The sequence below is a fragment of the Physeter macrocephalus genome, chromosome 9 (genome assembly GCF_002837175.3).
Source record: "Physeter macrocephalus isolate SW-GA chromosome 9, ASM283717v5, whole genome shotgun sequence".
NCBI lineage: Eukaryota > Metazoa > Chordata > Mammalia > Artiodactyla > Physeteridae > Physeter > Physeter macrocephalus.
The window spans coordinates 29,146,860-29,167,765 of NC_041222.1; the positions used below are offsets into that span (position 1 = coordinate 29,146,860).

Here is a 20,906-nt window from a genome sequence, read left to right on the forward strand (position 1 = left end):
CACTCTTCACCAGTTGTGGCTGGTAGTGGAGTCAACTGGCACAAATATGGGACCACCTAGACCCACCCCATCATCAGGAACTGTGTGGGAAGAGTCAGTAATCTATGGATTTAGCACCATTGAGTAAATCAATGGGTTCATTTGATAAACCAGTGCCTGCATCTTCTGTAGCCCACCCACAAAGTCCTTTGGTTTTATCTTCAAAATATATCGTCTAGGGCTTCCCTGGTGGCGCCGTGGTTGAGAGTCCGCCTGCCGATGCAGGGGACACGGCTTCGTGCCCTGGTCCGGGAAGATCCCACATGCCGCGGAGCAGCTGGGCCCGTGAACCATGGCCGCTGAGCCTGCGCGTCCGGAGCCTGCGCTCTGCAACGGGAGAGGCCACAACAGTGAGAGGCCCGCATACCGCAAACAAAACAAAACAAAACAAATATATCCTCTATTCATCCACATATTTTTTCACTGCTTCCACCCTAGTCTAAGCCACCACCATTCCATGCCTAGACAACTGTAACTGCCTCCTAAATAGTCTCCCTGATGTCACTTTTGCACTCCTATTGCCCATAGAATAGCCTGACCAATCTTTTCAAACTGGCTTTAAAGCCCTCCACTGCTTCTCATCAGACCTATCTAACCACACTCCCCTTTGCTCACCATGTTTTGTCCACATTAGGCTTCTGTTTCTTATACACAAAGCTTGCTTCTGTCTTCAGGACTTTACACTATTTACTCTGCCTGGAATGTCTTTCCATTAGATTTTTGCAAAGCTAGATCCTTCTAGTCACTTAAGTCTCATGTCACATTTTATTTCCTTAGAAAGTCCTTTTCTGACTACCAAGTATAAAATTAGCTACCCCTCCCCCCTCACAGTCTCTCACTGTTAAAGCAGCTGTTGCAGTATCTTCATAGCACTTATTATCTGAATGATCTTGTTTACTTTGACATTGGCTCTTCTACTAGAACATAAGCTTCATGGTAGCAGAAACCTTTTTTGTTGTCTTTCACTGTATTGGCAGCATCTAGAACAGTGCCCAGACATGGTAGATGCTCAATAAATATTTGTTGTATATGGATGAATGTGATGAAAGGGAGTGTGTGTGTGTGTGTGTGTGTGTGTGTGTGTGTGTGTGTAATTGGAACCTTGAAAGAATGGAATTTGTGGGGTCAGTTTAACTATAAAACCATTTTATTTTGTCTTCCACTCTTTTAACCTACTTATGAGACTTTTACTTTATGAATTTTCTGGTCAATTTTAGGTAGCAATCAGTACTTGTTACTTTAAGTTTCACTTGAATAATTAAGATGTCTGCACTAATGAATTTATTTTTTAAACTTCATACTTTAAAATTAAAGCGTTTCCCATCTCTCAGCTTGGCTCTATTGCAGGTGGCCATGTTCAGTGGGGCTTAGTAGATGTCTATCATTTCCCACTATCTCTTTCCCATGCCCCAGTTTGCTAATCTTCTTTCTCCAGGGTTTGAGCAGGGTGGAGGGAGAAGAAGGTTCTTACTTGACTAATACTGTCATAAACTAGTTTTAGTGTTTGGCAGGTATCTAAACCTGACAGGAAATTGCGTGTCAGTGAAGGCTCCCAGAGGAAGTGACCAAAGCCGCTGAGATTGAAGATCAGATACACATTAGCTAGATAAAGGAAAGAATATATTCTAAGAGGAGAGAACAGAAAGGGCCAAGGCACAGTGGTTTCTGAAGATAATGGAACCTTTGGGGAATTGCAAATAATTTAGTATGTGCAGCAGAAAGTGGCGATGAAGCTGGGGAGGTAGGCAGCACCAAGGCAGGAAAGCTATGATGATTCACTAAAGGACTTTAAACTGGCAAATGACATGATCTGATTTGTATTTTTGAAAAATCACTCTCTGTGGTGTGGATCATGGATTGGAAAGAAGCAGAATCAAAGGCAGGGAGACCTGAGAGGAGGATGTTGGCATAATCTAGGCAAGAAACAATGAAATCAATGGGATTGGGAACAAATAGGAAGAGAAAGACTTGAAGACGTTTCTAAGACAGAGTATATGGAACTTGGTAACAGAATGGACTGGATTAGAGGAATGGAAGGGAGCTGTCCAGAAAGACTTCCAGTTTTTTGGTTTGAGCTACTGGGTGGTAGTGCTATTCAGGGAAACAAGAAAAATAGTCAAAGAAGCAGATTTCAATATTCTTTCATTTTATTTGTTCATTTATTCAGTAGACATTTATTCAAGGCCCATTATATGTTATGAATAGACAAGTAAATCAATGATTACAGTGCCCTGTGATAAGTGTCACTGACAGAGGTATACACAGGGGAGCAATTGAATAAATAGGACAGATATATAAAAGTCACACTGAGGAATTAGGGTAAGCTCTTGCAGGAGACAATGCCTAATCTGATTTTTTAAAAAATTGAGGTAAAATTCTCATAACATAAAACATTCTCATAACCCTTTTTAAGTATACGATTCATGGGCACTTAGTACATTCACAATGTTGTTCAACCATCACCTCTACTTAGTTCCAAATATTCCGAGTTTTGAAGGGTGACTAGGAATTTGCTTGATGAAGCAGGGGGTGAGGGAAAACATTTTAGGATATGAAAACAGCATGCTTGACCACATGAAGACCAGAAATAGCATGAATGGAGTGAATGCAGATGGAGGAGAAGTAGAAGACAAGACTAGAGAGGGCCTAATAATAATATGTTCAAATTTTACCTTGATCCTGAAGGCGTGCAAAATTCTTAAAGGGTGCTAAGCTGGGGCTTGACGTGATCAAGTTTGCAGTTCAGAAAGATAACTCTGGAAATGGTACTGGTGGTACTTTAGATGGGGGAAAACCAGGAAGATGAGAGGGGAGATTTTATGCAGTCATCCAGGTCAGAGATGATCAAAGTCTAAACGAGGACAATGGTAGTAATAATGGAGGGAACTGAAAACAGGACATGATGAAGATGCTGAATTTACATTACTTGATGACTTATTAGACATCAGACTATATAGGAAGAGTATTGTATGATTCCCATCATTCTGCTTTGGGTGAATGGGATGATGGTAGTGACATCTGGGGTGAAATTTTGGGGGAAAATGTTTAACACAGGTTGGTGAGTTTCCTGAGATTCAACTAAGTGAAGGGTCTTAGAGTCAGTTTAATAAATGGATCTGGATCTCAGAAGAGAGATCTAGTATAGAGAGAGAGTTGAGAATCTTCTTTCTATTGGTAAACAAAGTCATGAGATTAGAAGTCGTCACTCAGGAAAAGTGTACAAAGAAAAATGAGCAGAGAACCTAGGGCTGAGCTTTGGGAACTAATATTTAAGGTGTGCAAAGGGGATAGAGCTATATGGTTAAAAGATGTGGTCATACTGAGGCCAAGATAGAGTTTAGCAGCAGGGGGAAAAACTGGAATGGAAGTGAAAACGTAGTTGGGGGTGGGGGAGGGAAATATTGGCCTCGTTCAAAAGGGGTCTATAGACCAATGATATTGCTTGGCCTAAGTTATTATCACTGGGGCCCCAACAGACAATACAAATCTCTCTACTCCAAAATCAGCAATTTATTACTTATCTATAAACTTGTTAGAAGCAATTTCCCAAGTACATACAATTTCTTCTCAAAATAATTTTATGGAATGAAGACAAATGTTCACCAATTATGGCTTATGTCCCTCAAGAAAAGATTTTTTTAAATCCCCTGCAGTCTCCCCCTCCCAGTTCTGAGGCCTGAAAAGGTATCAGTTCTTGGGTCAAAGGGGTCAAAGAGAAGAGAAGGTGGCAAAATCTTGAGCTGTCCTATCAAGGCAGGAACCACCTCCATTCTTTCTTTGGTCCAGAAACTCTCCTTTAGCTTCTTATGACCAACTTTTCATAGCTGCCTCTTCTTTTTGCTACCCAGGCCCTGAATCCCTCAGATAAACCTGAGAAGGGTGCCTGGGTGAATATGTTTGTGGGGAGCCCTGGCAAAATTTACGGTTGCTCTGGGTATGGGAAATAGGGCCCAAACTAAGATTCTTAGGTCCTATTTCCTTTTCCCTTCCCCCACATTCCCCCTCTTCACCCATTATTTCCATGTTTGCTTGTATGGATTAAAACTTGGAAGGGTTGGTAGAGGGAGGCCTGACATCACTTTTTCTTGAAATGCTGTAACTCTGACAGATGTCTGGGGGCCCTTTACCTTTCCTTGCCTTACCTGGGCATAGCCTTCTAGGGAATGAAGAAGCTGAGCCCCTGGAGTGAGAGTGGAAGGACAGGTTTATGCTGGTTTCCAGGGACTCTAATCTCTGCTTATTAAGTTGTGTGAATACAAGGGAGGAAGAGCAATGACTGACTCCTTTAGGGCTTCCGTAAAGGCCTCTACTTTTTAAAAGGAAAGCTGTTTTTCTTGGGCATTTTGGCCCTCATTGTCTTGCTGGAAGTGATGAGGGCCCCAAAGCCCTGTTTGTGGGAGAACGCATAGGCAGAACGTCGAGAGCTTGCATGTTTCAATTTGGTCCGGATTGGGTGTGGCAGTGGATGTCTCATGCAATGATGAATTCTGTCAATAATCTAAAGCCAAAGCATGGGGGACAGGGTTTTTATCCACAGAGGCAAAGGCAAAGAGGGTCATGAATTATATCTGGGTAGATTTCCTGTCCCACTCACCTCGTCCACACTGGCGGGCCAGAATAGTGGTTTGAGAAATTGGTACCCAATCACAGGCAACATACAGAGGACCACGCTGAGGACAATACTCAGCCACATTTGCGGCAGGTTCAGAGTGTTCCTGGCCACACCTGTAAACAATGAGCCAGAAGGGAAAGGCAGAACCAGAGCCTAGAGGAAAGGGGCTGCCAGCCAGAACTTAGGTCTATCTCTTCAGTCCAAAGAAAGAAGTTATTGATTTGGAGACAGTTAGTCTCCTGAGAAATAATATAAATGTGAAAGGATTGCACTGAGGTTAGGTCCTTGGTGCAGCCAAAGTCACTGTGAATTCACATGCCTTTGTCTCCCTCTAAAGGCCGGGCAGGGCAGGAGAGGTGGGGATAGGTTATAGGAATCCTAGAGCATTGGCCTGGACACAAAAATGGGATAGAGGGCTTTGGAAGGGAAAAATGAGTGGCTTGACAAGAGGTAGGAACCAGCTACATCTACACATCGACTCTGTCTGTATTTTGTCCTCATCAGAGTGGAAATGAGAGAGAGGGAAATTAATGTGGGAGATAAGAAGGCAGTATGCCACAGTAGAAAGGACATTGGACTAGTAACCAGGGGACCTAGATTTGAGTCATTTTTTTTAAAACCTCCAGTCTCTAAAATGGTGTAATAATCCTTGCTCTGTCTATCTCACAGGATGCTTGTAGAGACCAAATTAGGTAAGAAACTTAAAAATATCTTAGAGACTCTAATGAGGTAAAATATTTCACCTAGCTAGATTTTGAGTCCTTTTAGGGCTGAGACCATGTCATAATCATATATATATACCCACAGAGCCTAACACAGTAATAGCTGCTCAGTAAACATTTATTAAACAAGTGTGCTTGGTTCACACTACCACCCCCAGCCCCAGCCCCTTGCCACAGACTGGGCAGAATCTTACCTAGGAACTGGAAGATGTTGGGGAACATTAGGCACAAGCCATCACTGTACAGGAAGAATAAGATGCAAAAGTAGAAACCCAGGCTACCCCAGGTGAAGATGTGGCTTATCATTGTCCAGTAGGTTGTCTCCAGGGCAATCTGAAAAGCACCCTCTTATGTTCATTAGTCTACAACCTGGAACCTGTCAGCCACCTCCCTTCTCCAATTTTGTAAAGGAGGATGCTCCCTTCCCACCTTCCCTCCCTCCTTCCCTTCCTTTCTTCCAGACAGGCTCCCCACCCAATCCCCTTACCCCACCACTGGCCACACCTGCATTGTGACCACACAGAGCAAGGAGGTCTGCACTATCATGGAGAAGGACTGGTAGTCGGAGATTTCCTTCCCATCACTGCGCACTGAATTGTAAACGGTCCCCATAGGGATAAAGAACAGCACTAAGGAACTGTAGATCCCATGCATCAAACACTTCACAAATTCCTTCTTGTTGAAATAGAGGTTGCGCTGGCCTGGCTCATACAGCTCTGGGAAACATAGGCTCCATGTTTCATTCACATCCTGGAAGCACCAGAGGGTAAGAAGGAAGGCTCAGGGTCTCTCCATAGAAGATCCCATCTCTAACAGAGTAGAGGCTTCTCCCCTTACTGAGTCTGCTGTTAGGCTGCCTAGGAGCTTCCTCATGGATTACTTGAGAAGTGGAACCAGAGAACAGAGCAGTGACCACAGACACTTCCTAAAGTCCTACTCTCCAGGCAAGGATATACGTGGTGGAAGAAAGCTAGAAGGGTAAGATGCGGAGTTAAGAAAGGGGGCAATTAGGATTGGGACTAGCTGAAGGGAGGACTGGAGCTTGGGATGGGGAAGGCAATTGGGACATGAGTCCCCAGTTTTAAGTGTTCCTTTAGTTGAGTATCCTTTGTGTCAAAAGCCAGTTGGAAGAAAGTGGGAAGCCAATGGGGACAAGTTAGTCCCTTAGAGGTATCTATGTTCTGTGATGCTCCTCCCATTCCCATAGCTACTGGGAATTCAGGTGAGGGAATTCTGTATGTGGATGACATTGGATCATCTTCATCTGCTAAATCCGAAACTTTGGATAACAAAGTTGGAGGCTTGTTTTGAGAGGTTGTGGATCCCTAGAATTAGACCATTGAAGCTGGATAGGACTGTTGAATGACATAATTCACCCCTCTTGTTGCTCTGAGGCTGGCAGCTACTTCACGGAGAATTTCCCTTCCTACCCCGATGGAGACCAGGAACCATGATCCCATGATGTCTTCTTTCAGCTACCTTATTCCTCTTTGGAGGCCCCTTTTCTATTCCATGTGCCCAGGACTGGAGATTGGGTAGAAGAGGAGGGAGAGGTAGGGCACCAGGACCCTCAATGCCCAGGGAATTTCTGAGAGGGCTAAATGGTATCCCCTAGGCTAACTCCCTATGATTCAAGGTATCATACCCATACTCCCATGTTTGGCCTTCAGGATTCCCACCTAGGCCTCCCTGAATTGGCTTATCTCATTATCTCTCTATGGGTCACTCCTTTCTTGAAGCCCCTTGCTTTACCTAGTCCTGCACCAATAACTCTATTTCCTTTCACTTGTGTACACACTCAATTTACTGTACAGCACAATTTCTGTGTCTCTCTCTACAAAGATAAAATTCACACAGGAAAATTTGGATTTCTACAACTGATGATTATTCTCTGTGGCAGAGGATTCTTTACTTTATCCAATGATACCTCTCTAGGTGATCAGCTCCCTCCCTTGCTCTATTAATTATTCCATTTACACTTGACTTTGTAGAGCTTGGCTATTGCTGTCCTCCTCACTCCTGGAAATACTCTTCAAGGGCCCAGGGGCTTCAGCCCTAAGAGGCTTGCTGCTAGTCTTACCTGGTCAAACAGACTCAAGCCCAGGACAGGGAGGGAGGTGTAGACCAGGTTGTAGAAAGTGATAAACCAGGTATCATAAACTGTCTGGAAGAATACCAAGGAGATTTCTTAGATTCTTCTCTTCTCCAAAGTCTCAGCTCCACCTCCCAGGTCCAAGAGAAGCCCTTCTGCCCTCCACCTACCCATCAGCATACTAACCTAGAGCAGGATTTGGATTTCTGAAATCTGACTGAGAAGGCTGACCCCAGACTCTGTTTGGTCCCTGGGTCCCAGGCTGGGGTAAGCCCACATCAAACTTGTTTGTGGCCAACCTGACAAGGCTGATTTAGACCAACCCCACCATGACCTGTACTGCTCCTCCCTACACAGAAAGGACCCAGAGTGGCTGCTAGGGAATGCTAGGTGTACCCCTGCACTCCCAGGCATGTAAGCCTCTGGGTTCTTTATCTGCTTTATGGCATTCAGTAGTTTCTATAACCCTGGACATTTTCTAACACTGGCAAGCAGAAGAGACCTAATGACCCTTCCCCAGCTGGGTGCTTCGTTCTGGGCCTAGAGAGGGCTCCTTTCTTTACTAACCACAAGAGGTCAGCAGTAACACATACATACACGTAGACCTCCCACAAACCAGACTGGCTTTGTTAGACACTAGGGGTAGACAAGCCTACTATTGTCTGCTGACTGGTCTGTTTCCCCTGGAGCCCAAGGTAACAAAGGTAATAGGGATCTCCCAAGATAATCATTCCTGAGGTTGTTTCTCTTTGGGAGTCCTTGAGAGACTCCTGAAAAACTTCTCATAGGAAAAGGGACTTCTCGTAGAACATCAACATCCAAGTGTCACCTCTCCCCACTTCTGTGGGGGAGACTTCATATTCATTAGAGCAAAAACAGGGTGTGTTTGGCAGTGTGCTATGTCTGGGTGAGGAAGGAGAAGTAAAGGGAAGCTGTGTTTCCAAGTATGGTTACAGGTAAATGCCAGAACCAGCCTGTCTGGCAAGACCCAAAGGCCCCTTGAGACTTAGCCTGTTCCATAAAGATTACTCTGGATCCTAAAAACCCTCCCAGATCCAGGAATCTCACCCCCCACCCCCATTACATATGTTTGGAAATTCTAGGTCTCTATGTCATGGAAAAGATGAAAATATCTCATGGGAGAGTTCTGTTGGTAGGAGTCAAGGCCAAGTCAGAGCCAGGACAGAAAAGTTAGTGTTTAGAAGTCTAAGGTTAAGTGTAGGGTTAGGAGATGGGATCATCATGGGTGAGTAGTTTAATGGATAGATGGCAGCATGTTATACACAGGTCTCTAGAGGAGAAGAGGGGTCTGAACTGGCTGAAGTGGGAGGTGATTAGAGAACACCCAGTTGATGAGAGTGGGGAATGCCACTTGACCTCCTACCTGTGCAGAGAACCCGCTGTAGAAGGCATACCAGAAGTGCACCAGAGTGAAGGCAAAGTTTTTGTAAAAGAAGTAGCTGAGAAACTTGCACATGCGATTATAGGACCAGCGGCCATGGACCAAGAGTAGACGCTGAAGGTAGCGGAACTGGGAGAAGGCGTAGTCGCTGTTGAGCATGGCCTGCATTCCCTCCTGGCCACTGATGCCGACTCCAATGTGGGCAGCTGTAAAGAAACCCCAGAAACTTCTCAGCCACAGAGCTTGTCTTCTGGGCTCCCAGCCTGGGAAGTGTAAAAGGAAGGCTGAGATCATGTTGCATAAGCCCCTTATTTTACATTTGAGAAACACTGGTAGGCCCAGCTCAAGGTGGCACTTACTTATGGAGTCTTTGCTCCTTAGTGGGTTGCCCCTCCCCCACAAGTCAGACAACAACTCCTTCATCTGCACTTTGTTTTGGATGCTGCCACTCAAGAACGCCACATACATCTAGTACTAGAAAACTGTCCTTGATGGTTTTGCACCTACTATAGCCATCTGGGCTCTTCCCTACCGCCCAGATGCTGAGGTAAAAATTTCTTGTTATCTCTCGAAGCCACTTAAATCAATTAAAGATGCAGGATGAATGTCAACCTAACATAGTTTTTAATTACCTAAGTTTATCTAAGGAGCTAAAATCCAACTGTTGGGAGGAATACATGATGTACATACTTTGTTAGTAAGAAACGAGTTCTTCAGGAAGCTTAAGGTGACTTTTTCTGGATAAAGCAAGGATTATGCTTGATGGAAGGTAAGACTTAAGTTTCTAAAAGTTTTAATCAGTCTGTTGTAATATAGGCCAAATTCTTTGATCTTCTGGTATATACCTATTACATTGCTTAACAGAATAATTGAAACCTCTAAGGCTCTAAAAGCCAATGAAGTTCTAGAAAGTGGGGAAAAGAGCAAGAACACTTCCTAGTATTGAAGCCGAGGCTGGAATATCTGCTAGTGTTTCCAGTATGGGGAGAGAGGTTGGACTAGAGGACCCCTAGATGTTATCCATATCTCACACAACCACAAGTTGCTGGAGGCTAACAACATTCAGCTGAAATTAGCACCAGTTCCAGCCATTTGCTTCTGTTGGTCCAAAGCATCAGTAAGTTTGCTATTCTTCTCCAGCCAGGGGAGTCAGGGCAAGCTCTTGGGAATATTGCCTCAGAGAGGAAAAGATCCCTGCATCAGGCCACACAGCTAATTCCCTGGTTGGGCAGCCCTGTAGTCTGTCTAACATTGCTCAGCCCTACAGCCTTCAAAAAAGGAACAGACCACGACTCCTGCCCAGGGTCCTTTCTGTGGGCTTCGATGCCATCTCAGAAAGATGGTGTTGTAGTTGCACAGCCTGTCGTTCTGTGATTATGCGCACGTGTTCTTATTGGAGCCATGGGTATCTGAGTGTGTGTGAGTGTTACGTACATGAACCTGAACGTGTGTGCATGACTGTGGATGTGGGCTGATGTAATGATGTGTAAACAAGTGGGAACTGAGGTGTAGAGGAACATGAATGAAGCTGCAAAACACTATAAATGTACAATACATATGATATGCAGGAGAGTGAGCCAGCAACACAGTGCCACCCAGATCAGTTTTGCCCATGGAAGAAGGGAAGAGCAAGCCCGTGGCTAGGCACTACAGCCCCCCCACCCCTCACATGCCTTTGATCATGCTGACGTCATTGGCCCCATCCCCGATGGCCAGTGTCACCGCCTTCTTGTACCTCTTCACCAGCTCTACCACCTGGGCCTTCTGAAGGGGTGTCATCCGGCAGCAGATCACTCCCTTGCACATGCACGCCGTTCGCAGCAGTTCCAACTCCAGGTTCCCTTCTAGAGCGTGGGCCTGCAGCACCAGGACACACCCACATTCCAGGCTGCCCCAAAAGACTCTTGGGACAGAACCTTCCTAGGCCCTCTCCTTCCCCTCCATACTCCCCTGTCAGGCAGAGCTACTCCCCAGGTGTTCCACTCCCAAGGGCAGCCAAGCCCCCAAGTCAGTTCTAGGCATCCTGACCCAGTCTCCAGTGGAAAACCAGTGAGGGTCTCTCACTGGGTCAAATCAGTTGACTGGGTTATAAGGCCAAGTGAGTTTTTGGAGGACCTGGTTCTGCTCACTTTCCCCCTTCCCCTATGTGATGGGCCACATCAGTAGTGAAGAATTTGGATAAGAAAGGACTATGCCCTTGGCTTCTCTTTCCTCGTTATTCCTGCCTAGAGAAGGCTGGGGAAAGGTGTCTGACAGGCAAGGGCACCTGAAGGAAGGGGGAATAGGGTAACTCATGGAATAGCGAAAGGATCTTGAAATCTCCCTGAAGTGGGTTGGACCTAGGAAAAAAGTTCCTTGGAAGAAGAGAACAGAGTTGTAGGTCTGTGTTGCCCACCAGACTGTAGCCATTGATGATCAAGCCGTAGTTGCCATTGGGCATCTCCTCGGGTATTTTGAAGGGCATTCGGGGATTTGTGGTGAGGTAACTGTTTACTGGGTCTGATTCCAGTAGAGACTCAGGTTTCATCTTTTCCCTTGCTGACCTGAAAGCCAAGAGTAATGGTTAGTGTCTGACCTGAAGCCCCAGAGCTTAGGAAGGAAAATGTGTCCCAAAGTGAAAGTGAGCAAGGTGGATATAGAGCCTCTGCAGAGCACCTCCCAGGGCCTCATACTCAACTGCCTTCTGAGACCTGCCACTGCCTTAGGTCCCAGACCATCTACATACAACACTTCTCCACCTCCACACTCCAACTCCTTGAGCCCTAATGCTTCTTCACAAAATTCTCTCGAATATTTTAGGTTTTTTTGTTTTTCCCTCCCCCATTTCTTCTCTGTTCCTTCTGGTAATGTAGGAGCCATGCTGGGTGAAGTGATGGGTGGGAAATCTTGGTTCCAGGGACAGGCTGTGGCAGCTCTCCCATCGTACCTGAGTTCTTGCCGAACAGTCTCATCATCCTTGCCTTCCACGATAAACATCCCATCCATTTCATCCTCAAATATGTTACAGGCATAGGCAATGTTCACAGCAGTCTCTGCAGGGCAAGGGGGAACACAGGTCGCATTTTGGCTGGAACAAGGTCTTTACAGTGTACAGGTACAAAGGCACTAAACTGGCCTGCAGAGCCCATATGGCCATATTTGCCATGGATGCAGTCAAAGTGTGTTTTTCGTGAGCCAGTGGAGACTATACTCAAACATCCAGAGGAAAATGTCTACCTGGTATAGACTTGCAAGTTATTTATCAATAACTAGGATCATTCTGGCTTAGCTTTCTCTGCAAAGCCTTCCCTTATTTCTTAAAGCAATTCCTGTCTGTATTCACTTCTCCCGGCAATCTGGGTATATTTCCTTGAACAGCACTGTGCCTGTTTCTATGCTAGATTTTACGGGGGACTGAGATATGTTTAGGTTGTAGTCTTTCCTTTGCATCAAGAAATCTGGAATTTGGAATAAAGTCATACTAAGGGAAACAATTTTTTTTTAATTAAGTCCTGAATCTTGGCTACAAGTAGTATCAAAATTCAGAGGAGAGATTGCAATTGTCTTAGAAAGTTTCTTATAGCAAGGTCTTAAAGGATGAGTAAGATTTGTTTAGGGGGAAAAAGAATTTCAAATGGGGAAGCAATCCAAACAGAGCGCATAGAATAGGAATTGGTTTGGGACATAATGAAGATATGGTCACATTACAATGGAGATAAGGATGTGTAGGTAGCAACAGATTATCAAGGTCTTGAAGTCCAGACGGTGGAGTCCGACTTTACCATGTGAAGTTGCTGTAGGTACCTGAGTAGAGGAGTAATGTCACAAAAGCAGTATTTTAGGAAGGTTGAACTGATGGTTGTATCTAGGCTATATTGAAATTAATAAGGTCAAGAGACAGATCAGTTCAGAAGTTTTTGCAGAAGTACAGCCAACAGGGGACAAAGGCTAAACTAGGGTGGTGGCATAGTTAAGAGGATTTTCAGAAGAATTAGTGGGACATGGTAAGAGAGTAAATCTTTGGGACAACAGAGAGGGTATAGTCAAAGACAACCCTAAAAGTTTTTAGCTTGTGAGTTCTTGGATGACAGAGGCCATGTCTGACTGATTCATCTCTGTGTTCTCCATGCCTAATACAGTATCTGGCTTAAAGTACTATATATGCTTAGCAAATTATATGCAAGACTGGGAGTGAAGGTGTCCTCTAAGGACTTGACCTGGGTTATAAGGTATTTGTCAAATAAATGGCTAAGAAAAAAAGGACATGAAAAAGAAAAAGAAGAAATGACTAAGGTGGACAGGGAAGAGGATTGGTCAGGCAAGGAGCTCCCCTTTACCTTGCTTATCTCCAGTTAAAACCCAGATTTTAATTTTGGCTTTGTTCAGGGTGATGATCGTCTCAGGTACTCCATCCTGCAGCTTGTCATCTATGGCTGTGGCCCCTAACAGCTTTGAACAGAAATATCAGTGAGTGAGGCAAAGGAAGAGGCTCATTGCATTTAGTGGTACCCAACAACTCAACTGGCACCTCAGCATCCTCTTTAGTAAGCTGGTTCTGTCCTGGCACGAGGACCCCAACGGTATAAAACTCACTATACTCTGCCCCTCAACAGACAGCTTTTCAACCACACACTGAAATCAAATTTAGAAACACAGAATATAAGGAACCAAAGAGGGAAAAGACTTGCCCAAGTCATACATGAAGCTTTGTGCCACTTCTAAATCCTCTGTTTCTCAACACACTCTCACTTCTCCCTTGCTTCATAGCACGTTTCCTGGCTTTGGTCTCCAGAGGCAGTGGGTCCCAGACAAGGGATCCCCAAATCCAACTCCAGTTTTTCTTTCAACTCTAAAAGGGCTTGGGTGAACTTCATTTGTTTGTACCTACTGAGGGCCTCTAAGGTTTTCAAGGCCTTTCCCACACTACACTGAAAGTATGTTGGTCCAACAACATGCCGTCTCTCAGTGATACCCTAATAGTACCGACTGACCACAGGGATGGGCACCAGCACTGGGTCTGAGGAACTGACAGCCGGACAAACTACTGACTGATTTCTGCTAAGCCTCTAAAAGGACAGAATAGAAATACTAACCACAGAACTGACTGTGGAAGGAGCTTTGTGACCTTTGGGATCTCTACATTTTCCCATTTGGTATCAGCAATTTCTCTTTGTATAGCAGAACCTGTATCAATCTGGTCAAAAATTTTGGGGTCATCCTTAACTTCTTTTATCATATTCTATAATCTAAACCATCAGCAAATTCTGTTTGTGCTACTTTTAAAAGTGTACAGAATTTGAATATTTCTCACCACTTCCACTACTTCTATCTGGTCCAAGCCATTATCATTTCTCACCTGTACTATTACAACTACTTTCTTTCTTTCTTTATTGGGATATAGTTGTTTTACAATGTTGTGCTAGTTTCTACTGTACAGCAAAGTGGAGTTCCCTGTGCTATACAGCAGATTCTCATTAGTTATCGATTTTATTCATATTAGTGTAAATAGGTCAATCCCAATCTCCCAGTTCATTCCACCCCCTCTTCCCCCCACTTGGTGTCCATACGTTTGTTCTCTACGTCTGTGTCTCTATTTCTGCCTTGCAAACTGGAAAAGCAACTACTTTCTAATTGGTCTCCCTGGGTCTGCATTTGCTCCCCTACAGTATAATCGCAACATGGCAGCCAGACTGATCATTTTTAAAGCTATCACATCACTTCTCTGGTTGAACTCTTCAACTGTTTTCCATGTCTCATTATAAGTCTTTATACGGGCCTGTCAAGACCCCTTACTGCTTCTCTGTTTCATGTCCTTTTATTGTCTCCTCCTCACTTACACTGTACCAGCCACATGAGCTGCCTTGCTGTTCTACTAACAAATTAGGTCTGCTCCTGTTTCAGGGTCCTTGTTCTTGTTGTTCCTTCTTTCTGGAAAACTGATTCCCCAGAGATCTGCTTGGTTTGCCACCTTCTTCAGGTCTCTGCTCAGATGTCTCCTTCATAGTGAAGACTAAGCACCCTATTTAAAATAGCAATTATACTCTACCCTCTACAACACACACACATATGCTGATACTCCCTACCTTTCTTCCTCGCTTTATTTTCTTCCATAGAACTGTCATCACCTAACATACTGTATATACTTACTTTTTTGTCTGTTTTGCCTACTACTACATGCTCAGGGCTTAAAACAGTACCTGGCACATAGGAGGCACTTAATAAATATGTTGAATGAATGAGTGAATATTATTGTCTTGATTATCCCATCAATTAGTTCTGGATCATCTAATCTGTACATTATTCAGACCCTGATTTCTTAGCTTCTGTGGACAGCTTTGGGATAAGAAACACTACCAGAAAGATGAAATTTACAACAAGTACATTCTTTCCTTATTTATGGATTTCAAAGATCCAAGATATCCTGAATCAGCTTGGATTCCAGTATCTAGTATCCAGAGAGAGCCTGAACCTATTATTTGCTGGAAGCCATTCTCAGAGCCCTTGCTCAGTCTCCTGACTGCTCCCCCGCCCCCAATCCTGCCTCCAATCTGTCCCTGGCTTCCTCACACTAACCATCAGGTCTTTTTCGATCTCTTCACAGACCATTGATATTTTATCTTCCCGATCCTCCAAAGACAGATAGGCTTCACTGTGCTTCCTGCTCCAGTCCTGGAAGAATGCATTGTCCAATTCTCGGTAGGCCACCATGAGGGTGCGAAGGCCATCACTGGCAAAATCCTGGAAGACATGTGTGTGCACTGAGTGGACTTGGGCTGGGTTAGGGCTGAGTTAAGGAATGACAGACTAACCCCACAGGCTCCATCTGCCTGCAAGACAGGGTTTATTGGTTAGTATCACAGGGCTAGTACCTAGCCTAACCAGAAAGCACCTGTTGAGTTTTCTCAGTCAAACGTCCTAAGGATGGCACCAGCATAGCTGGGGATAAAGGTTGAGAGTAATTCTGAGAGACAGAAGATTCTAACTTCCACTTGTGGTTAGGTAATTTGCTGTGTGACCCTCGTAAAGAATGACACCTTCTAGATTTATTTCTTGTAAAATTGGGATAACAATTCACCCTCTAAAGAGAAGATAATGATGTCTATAATATGCGAAAGAAGAGAGTAATAAAGTAAAGAGGAATTCTTATAATAATCAAGGGTGTTACTGTTTTTTTTACAGGCTTACATTCATTTATTTTCATCTCTCCCTGCCTTCCTTCATCAAGTATTCAATGGGCATCTCAAATAGCAAATTTGTGTATTTGTCTACAGCTGGTTTGCTCAGTTGATTAGTCATAGCCAGTAGTGTTAATGAAGCCACTGCTGAAATGCTCTCTGGGTGAGTTAGCATCTTTTGCTCTTTGGCCATCAGTATATCCTAACCACGCATAGCTAACTATCTTACGGAAGTATACTCTTGGTTATAAGGAAAGCTAGGTGAGAGTGTGGGTAATTTAGGGCACAATTCATATTTAACTGAAGGAGGGTTAGAAGCAGATTTTGTGCGTTGAGAATTGCACATGAATAACAATTCTACATAATCACTGTTTTTTTTTTTTGTTTTTTTTTTTCTGTTGCACCGTGCACGGCATGTGGGATCTTAGCTCCCCAGCCAGAGATCAAACACGTGCCCTCTGCAGTGAAGGTGAAGTCTTAACCACTGGACTGCCAGGGAAGTCCCCATAATAACTTAATAGTGAGCTTCAAAATAATTCACTTTGGCATTATAAGAGCAAAGAGAAACAGAATTTATCATCTTGATATTTTGTTCTTAGTTCTCTGTGTAACTCCTGAGTACTTCATGTTAGCTGTCAGGTAAAATTAATATAAGGCAGTATCTGCAGAGAATGCAATCTCTTAAACCTCTGTACTGTTGGCAGGTGAAGCTATAAAAAAGAAGGCTGAGAGAAGATCTCAAGAGACTTCTTAAGAAGGAAATATCTCCATACTGTTTTCCATAGTGGTTGTACCAGTTTATATTCCCACCAACAGTGTATGAAGGTTCCCTTTTCTCCACATCCTCTCCAACCCTTGTTATTTGTCTTTTTGATAATTAAAAATAGAATCACCATATGATCCAGATCCAGCTATTCCACTTCTGGGTATTTATCCAAAGAATATGAAATCACTAATTCAAAAAGATACATGCACCCCTGTGTTCACTGCAGCATTATTTACAACAGCCAAGATATGGAAACAACCTAAATGTCCATTGATGAATGGAATACTACACAGCCAGAAAAAGTAGAAATCTTGCCATTTGTGACGAGCTGGATGGAACTTGAGGGTATTACACTATGTGAAATAAATCAGATAAAGAAAGATCAAACACCAAACGATTTCACTTATATGTGGAACCTAAAAAACAAACAAATGAACAAACAAAACACAAACTCATAGATACAGAGAATAGATTGGTGGTTACTAGAGGGGAAAGGGGTTGGGGGTGGGTGGGTGAAAGAGGTGAAGGGGGTCAATTGTATGGTGATGGGTGATAACTAGACAAAGTGGTGATCACTTTGAAGTGTATACAAAAATCAAATTATAATGGTGTACCCCTGAAACTTATATAATGTCATCTACCAATTTTACCTCAATAAATAAATAAATAAATATTCAGCCATTTAAAATATACATCAGCCATTTTATAAATTTATTTATTTTATTTTTGGCTGTGTTGAGTCTTCATGTCTGTGTGAGGGCTTTCTCTAATTGCAGCAAGCGCGGGCCACTCTTCATCGCGGTGCGTGGGCCTGTCACTATTGCGGCCTCTCTTGTTGTGGAGCACAGGCTGGCTTTCTCTAATTGCAGCAAGCGCGGGCCACTCTTCATCGCGGTGCGTGGGCCTGTCACTATTGCGGCCTCTCTTGTTGTGGAGCACGGGCTCCAGACGCACAGGCTCAGTAGTTGTGGCTCATGGGCCCAGTTGCTCCGCGGCATGTGGGATCCTCCCAGACCAGGGCTCGAACCCGTGTCCCCTGCATTGGCAGGCAGATTCTCAACCACTGTGCCACCAGGGAAGCCCCAACATCAGCCATTTTAAAAAAAAGAAGGAAGAGATATGGCAGAAACTGATTTTTCATGATACTGATAAGAGGACTTGGCAAGCTTAACAATACACTGACAGATTCTTAATCCATTCAACAAATACTTTAGCAGCCTGTGTTAACATTATTTTTTACTTATCCCTTACTAGTATGTTTTTTTTTTCTCTTGTGGTGGGCAAACTGGGGCCCTGGGGCCAAATTATGACTGCTGCTTGTTTTTGTGTGACCTGTTTGCTGGATTCCTGTCTTAGAGGGCTTGTAGCTGTGCTTCTGCATGAGTGGGTTTCTGGAACTTGACTCTTATAGGTGTATCCTCAGTGGTTAATAGACTGTAGTGTTTTAGGCTCCACTATGTGTATCTGTTAAGGTTGGAAGCAGGTCAAAAGATCTGAAATAGTTTTATGACCCCTCTTTGAAGCCAGTCTGTGGAAATGCTCATTGAGAAGATACCCTAATTCATGAGTTCTGGAAGGTTAAAAGACAAGTTTTCAGAGTAGCCCATAAAACACACACACACACACACCAAAAAACCAAAACTGTGGCCTCCCTCAGGAAACCAGTATAAGACATAAGAGTTGCCCTATGTGGGACACTTCAATGACTTTTTCAAAAACTTGAGATATGTACCATAAAATCCACCCTTTTAAAGTATACAATTAAGCGGTTTTTAAATATATATATATATTCATAAAGTTGTGCAACCATCACTATTATCTTATTCCCAAACATTTTCATCACCTCTGAAAGAAACCCTGTGTCTGTCAGCAGTCATTTCCATTCCGTTTTCTTCTAGCCCCTGGTAACCACTAATCTACTTTCTGTTCTATGGATTTGCCTATGCTGGACATGTCATATAAATGAAATCGTAAAATATTGGCCTTTTGTGACTGGCTTCTTTCTCTTAGAATAGTGTTTTCAAGGTTCATCCACATTGTAGCATTTATAAGTATGTCATTCCCTTTTGTGACTGAATAATATTCACTGTACAGATTTATCATATTTTATTTATCCATTCATCCATTGATGGGGATCTGGGTTGTTTCTACTTTTTTGCTATTATGAATAATGCTGCTATAAATATTAGTGTACACATTTTTGTGTGAATATAAATGTTCATTTCTCTTGGGAATATACCTAGGAGTGGAATTGCTGGGTCATATGACAACTCTATGCTTAATGTTTTCAGGAAATGCCAGACTGTTTTACAAAATGGTTGCATCATTTTACATTCCTGTCAGCAATGTATGAGGGTTACAATTTCTCTGTATCCTTGGCAATGCTCATTATTGTCTGGTCATCTTTTCGATTTTAACTACCCTCGTGGTGTGAAGTAGTATATTGTGATTTTTGATTTGCTTTTCCCTGATGGCTGACACTGAACATCTTTTCATGTGCCTTCTGGCCATTTGCTCTCTGACTTCTATGAGTTAATGTGGGGCCAAGCCAAAATGGCTCTAATAAAATAGCACTTCCTCCAACCTATTTCTTCTTTAAAATATTTTTCTGATCTGCCCCTTCCCCATCACATCCCCTGTCCTATTCCCCCAACCCTATATATATCCAGGTTTAAGGGTAGAAACCCCAGCGAGCATGAATCTGGTTTTCCCTTCTAATGTCAGCAGACTGAATCCAATCTCTCTTTCTGACATATCTCAAGTCCTAGAGGGTGGAAGTGGGGTGGGGTAGGTAGGTACCCATGGGGATTCTAATCCTGTAAGTAACATAGGATGGTGTCAAACAGTCCTCTACACAGCCCAGGCCTGGTGCCTTCTGCTCCATACCCTAAAAGCAGCCTTTTCCCATCATGGCTGGTGGGGTGGGGCCTCCCATACCAGCAGGCCCTATTCTTTTAATTAATTAATTAATTAATTAATTTTTTACTGCATTGGGTCTTCATTGCTGCACGTGGGCTTTCTCTAGTAGTGGCGAGCGGGGGCTACTCTTCATTGCGGCGCGCGGGCTTCTCATTGCGGTGGCTTCTCTTGTTGCGGAGCACGGGCTCTAGGGCGTGCAGGCTTCAGTAGTTGTGGCACGCGTGCTCCGTAGTTGTGGCTCACAGGCTCTAGAGCGCAGGCTCAGTAGTTGGGGCACACGGGCTTAGTTGCAGGCTCAGTAGTTGTGGCACACGGGCTTAGTTGCTCCACGGCATGTGGGATCCTCCCGGACCAGGGCTTGAACCTGTATTCCCTGCATTGGCAGGCGGATTCTTAACCACTGCGCCACCAGGGAAGTCCAGCAGGCCCTATTCTGAAGCAAATTCTAGATGTGACCACAGGACCTCCCGAGCCAGGAATTATAGAATGAACGGTTCTGACTGTGGTTAAGTGCTCCCACAACACAATCCTCATCATGCCCCTGGGATCCTGGGCCACCCAACTCCTTCACACAGAAGGTGGCAATGTGGTCAGTGAGAATCCCACAGAATGAGGTAGTTTTTATTCTTCTATCAATTAAAGAGACACAGACACCAATCTACCCCACACTGAAACACACTGACATGGGGACATATATATGGACACACATCCAGATACACAGAGCCATCCACAGCTTCCCTCCCCTGCAACCTAAACACTTACATCTAAATGTTCCATGGTCACGTCTCTGAGGGATCTACAGGATGGATGAAGTAGCTGAGAGAGGATCGTGTCTGCCCCCTTGCAGAATAACATTACGCGATCTTCAGGTGTCCTCACTAAGGATAAGCAAATTAAGCAAAGTAACCATTGTTACAAGAACTTGTCTGGGCCACTGAGAGATGGCAGGAGGCTGTTCCCATGACATTTGTTTCTGACACCTTTGGGGGCTAAGCACTCAATGAGTGGTCACACAGGATGAGTGATGTGGTGAGGGCTGATGAGAATGAGAGAGGACCTTCTGGAACCAGTTTTTCCATGGGTTCAGTATCACCTATGGAAGACTCTGATACAGAATCACATTTAACTTCTCAAGTCCAAGTTCCAGACCAAGGCCCACACCTAATAAGGACCAAGGATGAAAAATGATTTTCTTCCTCT

At 43.9% G+C, this 20,906-nt stretch overlaps 1 protein-coding gene and 1 long non-coding RNA gene across 7 annotated transcripts in view; one reads left to right on the plus strand and one right to left on the minus strand.

Annotated features, from left to right (window-relative positions):
• The window catches only part of LOC114486868 (uncharacterized), a 108,669-nt gene that overhangs the window by 4,454 nt on the left and 83,309 nt on the right, over positions 1-20,906 (plus strand). The window contains exons 3-4 of one of the 3 annotated variants that reach the window (XR_008618208.1): positions 219-389; positions 15,448-15,542. The exons of 1 other annotated variant lie outside the window; for it this stretch is intronic. This is a non-coding gene — a long non-coding RNA (uncharacterized lncRNA). The remainder of the gene's footprint in view (positions 1-218; positions 390-15,447; positions 15,543-20,906) is intronic. One more of the 3 variants, XR_003681213.2, reaches the window with a different exon arrangement.
• The window catches only part of LOC102993308 (phospholipid-transporting ATPase FetA-like), a 99,144-nt gene continuing 79,619 nt past the window's right edge, over positions 1,382-20,906 (minus strand). For 2 of the 4 annotated variants that reach the window (XM_028493835.1, XM_055087103.1), the window contains 12 exons: positions 20,469-20,584; positions 15,420-15,584; positions 13,184-13,295; positions 11,794-11,899; positions 11,263-11,410; positions 10,541-10,724; positions 8,850-9,073; positions 7,454-7,537; positions 5,878-6,123; positions 5,568-5,706; positions 4,634-4,764; positions 1,382-4,537 (listed from right to left, as the gene is read on the minus strand). In XM_028493835.1, the coding sequence (XP_028349636.1) occupies positions 4,346-4,537; positions 4,634-4,764; positions 5,568-5,706; positions 5,878-6,123; positions 7,454-7,537; positions 8,850-9,073; positions 10,541-10,724; positions 11,263-11,410; positions 11,794-11,899; positions 13,184-13,295; positions 15,420-15,584; positions 20,469-20,584 (1,847 nt within the window). In that variant the 3' untranslated portion in view covers positions 1,382-4,345. The remainder of the gene's footprint in view (positions 4,538-4,633; positions 4,765-5,567; positions 5,707-5,877; positions 6,124-7,453; positions 7,538-8,849; positions 9,074-10,540; positions 10,725-11,262; positions 11,411-11,793; positions 11,900-13,183; positions 13,296-15,419; positions 15,585-20,468; positions 20,585-20,906) is intronic. The other 2 variants (XM_055087101.1, XM_055087102.1) reach the window with 2 other exon arrangements.